Source organism: Muntiacus reevesi, chromosome 3 (assembly GCF_963930625.1).
Source record: "Muntiacus reevesi chromosome 3, mMunRee1.1, whole genome shotgun sequence".
In the NCBI taxonomy this organism is placed as follows: domain Eukaryota; kingdom Metazoa; phylum Chordata; class Mammalia; order Artiodactyla; family Cervidae; genus Muntiacus; species Muntiacus reevesi.
Window position 1 is genome coordinate 83,398,239 of NC_089251.1, and position 13,981 is coordinate 83,412,219.

The 13,981-nt window shown below is 39.7% G+C and overlaps 1 protein-coding gene across 1 annotated transcript in view; it reads right to left on the minus strand.

Annotated features, from left to right (window-relative positions):
- Positions 1 to 13,981, minus strand: part of CRIM1 (cysteine rich transmembrane BMP regulator 1) — a 203,265-nt gene that overhangs the window by 45,850 nt on the left and 143,434 nt on the right. Inside the window, exon 8 of the mRNA XM_065929441.1 lies at positions 7,878 to 8,006. Coding sequence (XP_065785513.1) covers positions 7,878 to 8,006 — 129 coding nt within the window. The remainder of the gene's footprint in view (positions 1 to 7,877; positions 8,007 to 13,981) is intronic.

Here is a 13,981-nt window from a genome sequence, read left to right on the forward strand (position 1 = left end):
AAAGCAGGCTGGCAACTACTATTTAAGATGTGGATAAAACGGAGTGCACTTTCTCATGAAATTTGTTCTTATTGGTCACTTCAAACCACTGATTACTATTTATCATTCAAACGTGAGAACTGGAAGCTTACACCTTAAATTTCATGATGCATTTTGTTCCTCCTACATGCCCGTGAGAAGCACATTCACATATGTTTACTTTTATGAGTTTTAGATATTACTGTATAATACTGTATACTACACGGAGCATAAAGGACTGCTTATCTTTTCCTTAAGAGGTATCTTTCTAACAATTAATACAAAGTGAAATAATCAGTGTTTCAACTAGATACTTTTTCCCCATTGCTGAAAAATATTCAGCTATTTAGATACACTTGGCTAATTGACAAAAAAATGTATGTGCCAAAGAAATATCTAGATTAATGTTTATCCACTATTTGAAACGTTCAAACTCCCCCCTGTTGGTAGAACCTGGAGTGATGGCTAACTGTCCTCTGAGTCAGTCATAACTCACTGTAGAAGAGGGGGAAAGAGGGAAGAAGAAATGGTGGCTGGCACAAGAAACTTCTATTAGCTTAATGGAAATCCTCTAAAGAAATTTAAAAGGTATGACACAGGGATTACAAGAGTAACACAAGCAATAAACATGTTAAGGTAAATAAGAAAAGCATGCTTGGTGATGTAACTAAAGAAAGTTGAGATTTGTCTAAATTAAATGTAGAATTTGAAAGAGAATCAAATTTAAAGAAGGAGATATGATGCTGGTGAAAGTGTGGCAATGTTTAATCAGTGTTCTGTGTGGACTGGTAAAATGGGAAGAGACTACTTTTGTTGGAATAATAAATGCGTTTATGTGGATATCCTTTGAGCATAAACACTGTAAATAATGTACATGTTATTGGGAAAAACAGAACACATGTCCCTTCCACACACAAATCTTTAATCTAAATTTAAACCTTGTTGCTGCTTAGTTGCTTCAGTCGTGTCCGACTTGTGCGACCCTATGGACTGCAGCCCGCCAGGCTCCTCTGTCCATGGGATTCACTAGGCGGGAGAACTAGAGTGGGTTGCCACACCCTCCTCCAGGGGATATTCCCGACCCAGGCATTGACCCTGGGTCTCCTGCATTGCAGGCAGATTCTTTACCACTGAGCCACCAGGGAAGCCCCCAGATTTAAACCTTAACTACAATTAAATAGTTGAAATGGGTTCATGTTTTCCATAAATATTTTAAGAGAGCATCTTTTGTGAATCTTAGCTGACAACACTTGATATTTAATATGCTATCTTTTAAAAAGGATAATGTGATTTATGGTATAATTTTCTAGTTTGTCATCATCATAAACCTTTCATTACACATATTTAATGTAACCTCATGGGTCTGTATCACAGTGAAGCAACTGATTACTAATTTGCATCCTTAAAAGCAATATTCTAAATGGCTCATTTAAAATTTTATAATTATATGACTTGAAAGGTCATCATTGCTTCCCCATTATTACAGAGATGATGAAGGAGGGAGAAGACTTTCATAGCCACACTTCTTTCTCTGACACCAAGATCTAAGTTGTGAATCCATTTTTTTTTTATTACAGAAATTTTAAGTCTTGATATCAAGTACATTATGTGGGAAATCCATGAATTAAAACCACTCTGAGAACATCCCTGGGGACTGAATTCCTTGAAACTCTGAGTCTGAGCACCTCTGTGCTTTCATTTTTCTGGTGGTCCTGTAAAGTCAAGGAGTTTTCCCATAGATCTTAAATTTATTGGGTTGGCCAAAAAATGTGTTCAGGTTTAACCGGAAAGACCTGAACAAACTTTCTGGCTAACCCAGTGAAATGGGCTTTCATCCTTAATAAAATCTGTTGCCATCACTAAGCTTAAAAATTTTGAAAGAAACTAAGTCTATCTTTACCTCTGCTTTGCAGCAGACGGGAGCCTCAAGCAAAGGCTGCTGCATTTAAAGGAAAATAGAGCACATTTATGGTCTTCAGACTGGCTGTGACCTCTTGAGCAGATTGCCACTGTGCTGTCCTGACTTGGGACAGCTCATCAGCCTGCTATCTCTTTTCCCTCCCCAGAGGAAGGGAGCTCTAGGGCAGGGACCCACTTACAGTCCAGATGCTACCATGGTGTTTAGCACGGGCGAGCACTCAGCAAGGACTTGCTAGGGGAATGAACCTGTCAAAATTCTTACTATTTACTCCTCCATTCTATCAAGACTGACATGCTCATAGAAAATACTTGGGGAATACATGTACACCCATGGCGGATTCAAGTCAAAGTATGGCAAAACCAATACAATGTTGTAAAGTAAAATAAATAAATTAATTAAAAAATAAAAAATAAATAAAAAAATAAAACAACAAAAAGAGAAAATAATGGGATGAAAAAACTTAGTATCAAAAAAGTTTAATGATACTGGAACTTGCTAAATGTCTCCAAATATCATCTGCTAACTCAGAAATAGGGAACATTAAAGATTTCAATGTATTCCTAGATCCATGTATCAATTATGAACTTTTCTTCAGAGAAGTATAACTTTAAGGCAAACATTTTACAAAAAGAGTAGAACAGATACATTAGAAACATCTTATTCATAGATGGGTGGGGTTTATAGGTTTGTTTCAAAAGTGTAGGTAGGAAGAATGGTGAAAGTGAAAATGAAGTTGCTCAGTCCTGTCTTGACTCTTTGCGACCCCATGGACTGTAGCCCAACAGGCTCCTCCATCCATGGAATTTTCCAGGCAAGGGTACTGGAGTGGGGTGCCATTTCCTTCTCCAGGGGATATTCCTGACCCAGAGATCGAACCCGGGTCTCCTGCATTGTAGGCAGATGCTTTTACTGTCTAAGCCACCAGGGAAGCTTTTATGTTTATAATTTTTCAATGGTGTGACTTCACTGTGATCCAAAAATGCCTTCCAATCCAGAAGGGAAACTTCCCATTGAAGAGAAGTGCTAAATAATGGCAAACTACAGAGCCTGTATGATATGGCTGGTTGACAGCAGCTATGCAGTAAATTTTGTTTATTTGGGAGAAAAAAAGATGCCTTTGCTCCCAGGGGCAGGGAGTGGCCCCAGCTGTGGGGAGCACTGCTCGTGCTTTGCTCTGAGCGGACCCCACGGGGACGCACACAGAACGTGGTGTGGAGGTGCCCTGGAGCTGCGCCGCGCTGCTTCTCCTGCAGGGCTTCACGCTCTGGGGTTCTGGCAGCTCCCACCGGTCTGCAAGCAGTTACGGACACCACAGATAAAGTTCCTAAGGCTGTTAAGTAAAGAAGTTAACACTGCAAACAGTGGGCCCAATTTTGCCCTTGATAAGTGTTTGTTCAGAGTAACAATGACATGAAAACAGAAGCCTGTCTCTGTGCATTTGATGCTGCAAGCTTCTTTAGATGCTTGCTTCAGATATATATCTCATGAAAACTGTAAAAGCTTTTTCTCTTCCTGCTACCATTAGCTTTCTATGTCTGCATTAGTTTCTAGCTAAAAGCATTATTAATCCCTAGAATTACAGAATGTTAAAAACTGGAAGAGAAGTTACAAATAATTTGATGAAATCCACTTGATTTTAAAATGTAAATAAGATGCTAAAAGATCAACACCATTTAATTCATATGGATGTCATTTACTACATACAGTACCTATAGTAAGTGGAAATGCATAATATATGACGGCAAACATTTTGGTTAAAGTAATGCTACTAACAGCTTGGTATCCATAAAGTTATTTTTAGTATCTTATCCAAATGATTTTGACCTCTGTTTCTACTGAGCATTCTTAAACATTTTCCACCATGTTTCTTTTCTTTATTCTAAATATGTCTTTGAAAAAATGAGTCAGCGACAATTTAAATTGTCTGTATGCCCCTGATGCATTACTTTGCTTGGCAGTGTTATAAGAAATGTTATTTGTTACAGGTTAAAAAAGCAAAGTTACAACATGTTCAAATAAAATCATCCTTTGTCATATAACTTTCAGGTTATTTTTAAAGATTTTTTTTTTTTATGTGAACCATTTTTTGAAGCTATTATTGACTTTGTTACAATATTGCTTCTGTTTTATCTTTTTGGTTTTTTGACCCTGAGGCATTTGGGGTCTCAACTCCCTGACCAGGGATTGAACCTGCAATCCCCTGCATTGGAGGTTCACTGGACCACTAGGAAGTCCCTCCACCTTCTTTTTAAGGACGTGTTTCTACTGTATTTTGATTTCAATCTTCAGTGACTATCTATGATATACTTGACTATAATGTAATAGCACTACAACCTAATAGCATATAACCAATATTACCAATACATTACCAATACTAGTTAGGGATAAGGTCCATTTTTATCTTTTTCGTACTCCTAGTGTTTGGCATATAGTAGGCACTCAATAAATGCTAGATGAATGAAAGGAATGAACCAGCAAACAACAAGCCAGCCACAAAGGAGAAGAAGTTATTTGGTGCTGGTCTTAATTTTGAGAAAGAAATCTTGACACCAGTGGTCTGTACATATAGTCTAATTCCTAAGGGAAAACTTGGGTATAGATGGTTATGACCAATGCATGTGAAACAGCCTTCGGTGTGATGCAGAAAAATAATGTGAAGGAGAGATTTAGACAAAATCGATACTTAACATGTAGCTGCAATGGGCAAAAGAACATATTTAGCCATCCTTCAGTACAAGGGACTTTCATTTTTCTAAAACCAGGTGAAAGAGACTGAGAATATTCCAGGGTTAAAATGAAAAGGCAAAAGGAAAGCTGTTTGCGTGTGTGCCCTCAGAGGACAGAACGAACTGGAGGCAGGTTGGTGTCGGAACAATGGAGGGGAAGCTGGGGGCTTTCCAGTCAGCCAGCTCCAGCTGACTCAGAAAAGCATGCTATAAAACAGCTATTGTGTAGAGTAAACAATTACTATATGTCAGGTACTAAAGCTTGCTTTGCATTCATTAATTAGTTGTCCTCAAAATAACCCATTAATTTGGTATTATTACCTGCCCTTTATAGATGCAGACACACAGGCTCTGGGAAATAAAGCAATCTACCCAATCACCCAGAGACAAGTCAGTCTGATGCCAGAGGCTTGGTGGGGAGCTGGGTCCAATCACAAGACTCTGACAACCGAGGGTGTGGCAGTTTGGTTTAATTTGACTTACCTATCAAAAGGTGTCAGGATTGCTAATGGCAGGGGATGACAGCAGGAAGGCTCTATGACTTTGTCATGCACCTTCTGTGTACTTTTTGCTTGTTTGATACAGACAAAATGACAAGTTCCAGTTGACACAAAATGCAACGGTCTTCTGTGCTTCTTTCCTCCTAGGTGTTAATGAAATGAAGGCACAGAGCAAGCAGGACATGGGGCTGCTCCTTTGACAAAGCCAGGCAGAGCAGAATTCTGATAGTCTCAACTTGCGAAAGTCAGTCAGATGTTTTTGACTGGCTCCACTGACAACTGAGGGAAATTGCTTCTTTGGATTTAACTTACAAAGGGCTCACTGTGAATCAGCTGGGTTCTCCTGTAAGTGTGCCCAAGTGTCCACAAGTTTGCAACACCAAAGCCCAGGTGAAGACCGTGGGTGGGGTGATTAGGCACAATGAAACATAAATTTTTAGACTTCAAAAAATTCAGGGAAAAATATTAGGTATGCTCCCATGATCAAAATGGGTGTATAGCTCAAGAGATACAAGAGAAAGATTAAAATATAAACTCTTTGTGATATAATCACCAATTATCTTGGGGTCAAAAAACCCAAGCAGACTATTTAAGCCAACAGACACAGCTGCCAAAGCAGCCGCCTAGTGAACCTGGCCTTCCAAAGGGAGGTATAAAAGGCAGATGGGTGTATGACAGGGACCTGCCCTCCTCTGAACAGAAACAAGCGTAGGAAGGCAGACAGTCCCTGATTGGTGGAGGCTCATGGGAAATGTAAAGGTAGGAACAACCATCATCACAGTAGTTTGATAATCTCCCTTGCAGCACTAACTCCATCTGACAGACAGTATGATGATAACAAGTAATTGAGAAAAATGAATTATGCAACTTCTACTGAGTATCTGTCTTCATCAAAAATATCCTTACCAAAAAAAGTGTTGAACAATTCAGGAGAAGAGGAATACAGAGACCAAGGAAACTGATAAATCAGAAGGTGATCATCTCTCTACATTAATTGATTCCAGCTCTCTGTGCCTAGGGTAATTATACCTAGAGGCTCACAGAGGACCTGCTGATTATAGAAGCACTGTCCATATTTAGAGACATCAGAGAGAAAAGATTTCAGAAAACTAAAAGAGGCCAAATGCCGATTCAAAAGGGACAAAGGATTCTAACACTTGACACTGACAATTGAAAATTCTGCAGAATGAATGTTCTACCAGGAGGCAATATGGTGAAAGTGAAAGTCGCTCAGTCTTGACTGACTCTTTGCGATCCAATGAACTATAAGTCCGTGGAATTCTCTAGGTCAGAATACTGGAGTGGGTAGCCGTTCCCTTCTCCAGATGATCTTCCCAACCCAGGGATTAAACCCAGGTCTCCCCGCATTGCAGGCGGATTCTTTACTAGCTGAGCCACGGGCAGTATAGGTTCATGAAAAACAATCCATAACCTACCAACTTCGTCATATTTAAAGTAGGGTTTCCAGCAAAGAAATGTTGCAAATAGAATGTATTTTGATCTTAGATAAGGTACAGGCCAAGAGTTTCAAGATTTCCTTGTGGAGATGGGGCTGATATGATGTTAGTTGATTAACTCCAAAGAAAAAGTGAAGATTGTGTTCAAAGTCATTTCACAGGTAGGTCTTTGGTGCTAACAAAGCCCTGTCCTTGGTTCTGTACAATTTATTCTAGGGCAATGATTTAGATGAGGACATGTAAGTTACGCTCATTTAATATAAACTGAGAGATACAGATAAAGTATGAGGTCACATCAACAAGATTCAAAAATATCCCAACTAGCTTGTAAATGGTTGGAAATGCTCAGGGTAATTTCTTGTCCAATCCGACCTTGCATTTGTGTCATTAAAAAAAAAAAAAACTCAAAGGTCCAAGTACAGAACAGATGAGAACTACCTAAGAGAGCAGCTAATGCAAAAAGCACCAACTGGTTCTAGATCCTTATAAACTCAGTGTTAGCTGATAGTGTATAATCCAAAGAGCTAACACCCACTTAGGCCACACAATAGCAGGGCAGTGGTCAGACCAAATTCTGGAGTATTCTGTCTGTTTCTAGGCCATACATTTACATAAAAACCATGACATATTTTAAGTGTATCAAAAGATGGAAAGACCCAACAGAATTCTAGAAATTATGTCACCTGGAGAATGACTAAAATGTTTATTCTCGTAGAAGATTTAGAGGAATTCAAAATCATTTTAAACATGAAGGGCAATTTTTTTCCCCCAGGAAGAAATGCAATATACCCTATCTTGTTTCAGAGATCATGATGCAGACACGACTGGAATCTACATGGAGGAGAGTTGGGGTCAAAAAAGGGGAGCGCATTCTAAAGATTATGGTGCCCACGTGTGGAATGTGACACTTCTGTGTGAGTGACCTCCTTGTCACCGGATGACCCAGACAAGGGTGGTACTGAGAGCGCCCGGAGTGTTTGGAATCATGTGCCCCAGAGCTCCCAAGGCTGCACCCACGAAGCAGCTAGACAATAAGGAGTATCCCGATGTATAATGAAATGAAGGTGAAAAGCAGAATAAAGGGCAGCTCTTCTTCTGCAGCTGACTGTGTGCTTACATTAAGTACACTTTTTTCCCGTCTTTCAGGTTGCTAAGGCAATGACATGAAGAGGAATGAAAAGGATATTCAATCACATAAAGTGCTTTGACAATATCATATTAGGCTCTGAAAAAACACAGTCTTCCATGTACTCACTGTTTTTGCACTGACAAGTTCGACAACCATTGTGATCAAGTTTGAAACCATAAATGCAGTCCTTCTCTGTCAGGGTACAGTTTGATAACTCCCCACATGCAGGTGGATCAATTGTGATGTAGGTTGGTTCTAATAACAGAGAGAGAGAGAGAGGAAAAAAAATCAATGAAACATATGATTACCTCTTCAATGCTATTTAATCTTTGAAATCCCACACTATGGTAAGTTATAGGAAAAAACCTAATCAATAATTTTCATCAGATCCTAAATGTTTATACCTTCATAAATGTTGTTAACCCCTGAAAAAGAAATATTTTTAGTTATATTTTTGAAAATCCGACCCTCTAGTTCTTTGTGTTTGAGCAACTTATACATTGGGTACCTTCTATAGAAAGCTGGCAAGAAAGGTTAAAATGAATTTAAACTTTTAACTATTCTTCTATCTCCTCCTGATGTTTTCTGAGTTTTTTAAATAATAGTCAGGACACAGCTTCCAACTGTCAATGATCTCACTCTCCATTCTTCAATACTTCTGACATCTATTTGAGTTTTTTTTTCTCAAGTTACTAAATCAGAGAAGTTTCTGACACTTTAAAACATCTAGATTTCTTTGATCTGTTATGTGACACTCTGTCAATTATTACAGATGACAGAGCAGATAACATCAGCTATGGGAGCTTATACTCAGGGCCCAAGGCTTAGGGGAGGGGGAGTGAGACACACACATTCTGGAGGAAGAGAGCGCAACCATGCTGGGGTGAGATGCCCAGAAGAAACCAAGGCCAGAGGTGAGCCTGACTTTCCCTGCTGTGCTAACAATGAAGAACTGCTCTGGGTGATGGCGGTAATCACACACTTATATACAAAGTGCATTACGTATCTACATAACGTCCAAGGTGCTCTTCATAAATGCTTTCGCATTTTAGATCACAGTCCAGTGAGATGGGTGTTACCATTACCCCTATTTTAACAGATGAGGAAATCTAGCATCCTAACTTGCCCAAGGTCATGGAGTTAGTAAGTGGTGGATCCCAGATTCAAATTCAGTTTTTCTGGCTGTAGGGTCACACGCTCAGCTTCTGAGTGATACAAAGCACCTCACAAGGGTACCTGTTTTGCAGTGACTGACGATGGACGGTTTATACCACCTCAGTTCACGGCAAGAGTGCTGTCCAAGGGAACAGCGACAATGACATATTTACGTGGCCTCTTTTCAACCCAAAGATGCTATGAACTTCTTCAGAGTAAACTAGTTTTCACAATATCTTTGGGAAGTGCTAAATACAGAATGTCTCTAACCTATGTTTTCACAAATGGAAAATATGAGGTGCAGAGAGGGTAAGTGGCTTATCTGAGTTTACATAGCAACCCGGCAGCAGGCTGTGAATAGAACAGAACAGAGGTTCCTGACCTCCTGTCCAACAGTCTATGCATTAGTCCACACTGTCTTCTCAAGTTTCATCTCCAGTTACCATGGAAGAGAGACCAAAAATAAGTGTTTTAGCTGCCACTGCTAAGATCAAGAGTTCTACGTTTTTATCCACCTGCTAAAAGAGGCCAGTGATTCAACTCTTCACAGGTGGTGAGCACTAGGACTTTGTTACAGAGATGCTTTCATCAGCATTCTCCCAGCAAAAATACATATGAAGACGGTGTAGCACATTCTCTATTTTTATTACAGCACAGTTGAAGAACACCTCCCTGAAATTTTTATCTAATTTCCGCTGCTGTAAAATTTCTAGTTTTCTTCAATGACTTAAAGTATCTGTTTTGACGGGCAACTATAAATATCAAAAAGTGGTTTAATTTTCAGGCGAGTTTTAAGAATTAGTGGATTAAATACAGTAGTGTTGCTTTCCTCTCTTAAATTTCCTGTAAACACTGTTGACCAGTTGCTTTATCTATCTATCTATGTCGCCCTTGTGGCATTGTGGTGACCTCAGTTCCATGACTAGGGATCGAACCTGTGCCCCTGCATTAGGAACGCAGATTTCTTAACCGCTGGACCACCAGGGAAGTCCCACACCTTCAGTTTTTAAACCTACAGGCTTTCCTTTATCACTACTCTTCCTATTCATCCAAGATAACTCTATATCAGCCTTTAGCCATGAGACTGCTGAGGTTTTGTCAAAATTATTCTAACCACAAATATAAGACAGAGCAGTGGACCAGGGTCGCATCTGAGTAAACCACATCACAGATAATCCCATTGAAAGAGAAGTCAGGTCTACATTCCAGAGAGTTAAGGATGAAGGGTGGCTTCTAAACTCTTAGTCTATTGCTTCAGTGAATGGCTTATGGGTAAAGAAATGTCTTGGGCACATCCACACAGACCCAAAGCTTGTATTCTTTACTGATATTTAAGTTTCTGAGAAACCTCTGCCTTCAGAAAGTGTATGATGGAAAAATATATACCTGGGCAGATGACACTGACACTGAAAATGCAGAATAATGCCAGGGCAGTATGGGGTTTTACTTTCAATGAGTTTCAGGGATTTGTTAAGAAAAATGGTGATGTACAAGTGTATCATTGGTGATGTGCATCTTATTTTTGATACATAACCTGACTAATGGATGAGATGAGGATTGTGATCTGTGGCTAGAAAGTAAAAGGAAAACAAAACAAAAAAAAACCGCGGCATTGAGGATGAGAACGACAACATTGACTCTAACAGTCCCACACTTTATCCAATGGCTGCATCTGCTAGGTAGTCAGGTCTCAGGTGTATATCAAGCACACATTTCTCCAGGACAGGAAATACGTTCAACATGCCTCCCTATAACATGCAGGATAACAACTTCAGCTCAGTTTACCAAATGAAAAAAAAAAAAAAAAAAGCATAGAAGGGCTATTTAAGTAGGTGCTGGTTTAACAATGCTGCACTGTAAATATTTTAGACAAAACAAGTCCTACTGAGTGTCTTCCAGATTTTGACAATGTGGTAGAATGTAGAGAAGCAAAACATGATTTTGTGCCTAAAATTAGTATTTCCCCATTCATCAGTGATGTACATCAGAGGGCAGAAACTGTGAAGCACAGAGCTCTCAAATTCTGACTCCCTCAACATTTACTATGAAAACACAGAAAAACTCAACAAAACCATTTATTCAACAGAACTTATTTACTCTAAAACTATTCAACTGCCCCTCAACAGATTAGACTGAACACAATACTCACTGTGATAAGTTAAATATAGGCAGATGTCTAAATTACTTTTAAGAAGCATTTTAACACTAGTCATTTTATTTTATTACATTAAACAAATAATTACTGTTTTTGTTTTCAAATACAAAGTGGAACAAATTTTAAAAGCCTTATGAGGGTGGAGGCGCATGTTTTTGGGGTACTTACTGCTGCTGTCCTTTGTCACTGGAGTAACTGCGGATTTGTAACACACACATATGCCCGCTTCCCTGGTGGCTCAAAAGGTAAAGAATTTGCCTGCAATGCGGGAGACTGGGGTTTAATCCCTGGGTCGGGAAGATGTCCTGGAGAGGAGAATGGCTAACCATTCCAGTATTCTTGCCTGGAAAATTCCATGGACAGAGAAGCCTGACAGGCTGCAGTCCACGGGATTGCAAAGAGTTGGACATGACTGACTAACATTTTCAACAGACGCATACAGGTAACTGCTAAGTCACTTCAGTTGTGTCCGACTCTGTGTAACCCCATAGAAGGCAGCCCACCAGGCTCCCCCGTCCCTGGAATTCTCCAGGCAAGAATACTGGAATGGGTTGCCATTTCCTTCTCCAATGCATGAAAGTGAAAAATGAAAGTGAAGTCGCTCAGTTGTGTCCGACTCTTAGCAACCCCATGGACTGCAGCCTACCAGGCTCCTCCGTCCATGGGATTTTCCAGGCAAGAGTACTGGAGTGGGGTGCCATTGCCTTCTCCATACAGGGAACTAGCTGTCTCCTAACATTTTATCTAAATTCAAACATTACAGTCTAGTCCCTTTCAGCATTCTCTCAACAATCCAGTGCTCAGCTTCCCACCATGTGAGGCCATCTCTATTTTAGAATTCTGTAAGAACAATATTACAACAGAAACATGCAACTATAAATTGTCCAGCAGAATGCTGACGTTATCATAAATGAATCTGAGTCTGCTTTCAGTCCAGTATATTAATATGTAATCTCAGAATTGGTCTTATTACTAACATCAGGGTTAATGTTTTGAGAATGAAGTGCTGTGGAGCTACTGAAACCCAATTTCTTATTCTGCATAATGAACTCTGAAGTGAGACATATTTGATACCATCCTGAACTAGAGTATCTCAAATCAATATCTGAAACATGTACAGTCCTTAGAGAATAACCAAGAGCTGGTTAGACTTTTTGTATAGTTTAGATACAAGGAAGTTCTTGGTGGGGGAAGAGGTAAGTTTTAAGAATCTAGAATCATGTTATCATGGTATGATTGTTTCTAATCCAAGTAAACAAAGGAGCTTGAGGAAACGTCTGTTGGGCTTGTTAGAGCATCTGAAACTTGTGTATTGGGAATTGTTATTTCCCAGGTAGCTCAGTGGGTAAAGAATCCGCCTGCAGTGCAGGAGACCCTGGTTCGATCCCTGGTTGATATCCTGGAGAAGGGATAGGCTACCCACTCCAGTATTCTTGCCTGGAGAATCCCCATGGACAGAGGAACCTGGTGGGCTGCAGTCCATGGGGTTGCAAAGAGTCAGACACAATTGAGCGACTAAGCGCATTAACACTCTTTCTTTAGTCTATGCAACAGTGCTCTGAATATGGAAAATATCCGGCTGGGGCGTGACCTGAAGACCAGATGATCTCATTTAAATCCTGTCTTTCAGTGCTCTTAGATGGTCGTTGTTGTTGTTTAGTCACCCTGTCCTGTCTGATTCTTTGTGACCCCACAGACTGCAGCATGCCAGGCTTCCCTCACCATCTCCCTGAGTTTGCTTAAACTCATGTCCATTGAGTCAATGATGCCATCCAACCATGGGGGTAAAATACTGACATGAAATGCCAGACAGCATATGCCTTTCTAGAAGGATGATGGTGATGCCATGTCCTTGGAGGGTATCAGTTGAACAAAGACTAAGACTTCTGGAGACATTAATGCATCTGCCTGTTGCGTGAAGCAAATAAAATGGTGTTCCTTTAAACTGCCTGGGCAGAGATGTCTTTAGTGGGCCTCTTTCAGAGGCAAGAAATGCTCTTGGATCTCCTTATTTAGGAGAATGGGAAAATGCTTGCACAAAGATGGAGTTGGCAAGGAGAAATTCAATCAAGTACTGCTTACAGGTTCACCCTGAAATTCCATCTCATCTTGTATTGAATCAGCTGAGGAATTAAAGAAATACCTTAAAGTCCTCCAAAGGAAGAAGGCTTGAAACAGCAGGAATTCATTGTCTTTGGCTACAACTATTTCTAAAGGGAACCCTGGAACCGCTTCTTTGTGGAGAAGAACTCTAGAAATATTTTCTGAGCCTAGAAGCAATAAAGAACAAAAATGGGTGTTTGTTATGTCTATATCCATTTGCTGTTTCCTACCCTGCATCTGAGTGGGAATCTCTACTTTCCTTGACTTGTCCTTTTCCTGAATGATTTTTAAAGACTTTCCAAGTACCTATACCTAACACTGTCCAGAAGAGCTATTTTTTACAAGAACCCTTGGGACTGTGTCAGGAGTGCAGATGTTTAGCTACCAATTCTTATCCCAAGTCTCAGAAAACAAAATGCTGGGAAAAAAATTATTATAGCATGCAGTAACATAAGCATACACATATCGGTTCTTCATTTTACAGATTATTAAAATTTCCTTCATATCCTAGGAAGTCCAACAAACCTCTTATCAGTCAACACATCTCCAGGAAAATAATCACATTTTTCAAGACTTAGCCACAGACACTGTTTCTGAAGAACGCCACCACTAGTCTGCACTGAAGTTCAGGTATTTCCTAGAAGCAATTTAATCCACTCAGTAAAGATATTAAGGCACTGTGATTGCAATGCATAAAGTTGAAATAAAATCATTATTTTTAACTCCAAGACCACAGTACTAGACCATAAAGTAACATACATTTCATTATTCAGGAGGTATAATTGTGTCAAGCAAATCTAAGCTCTAAACTTTTTTG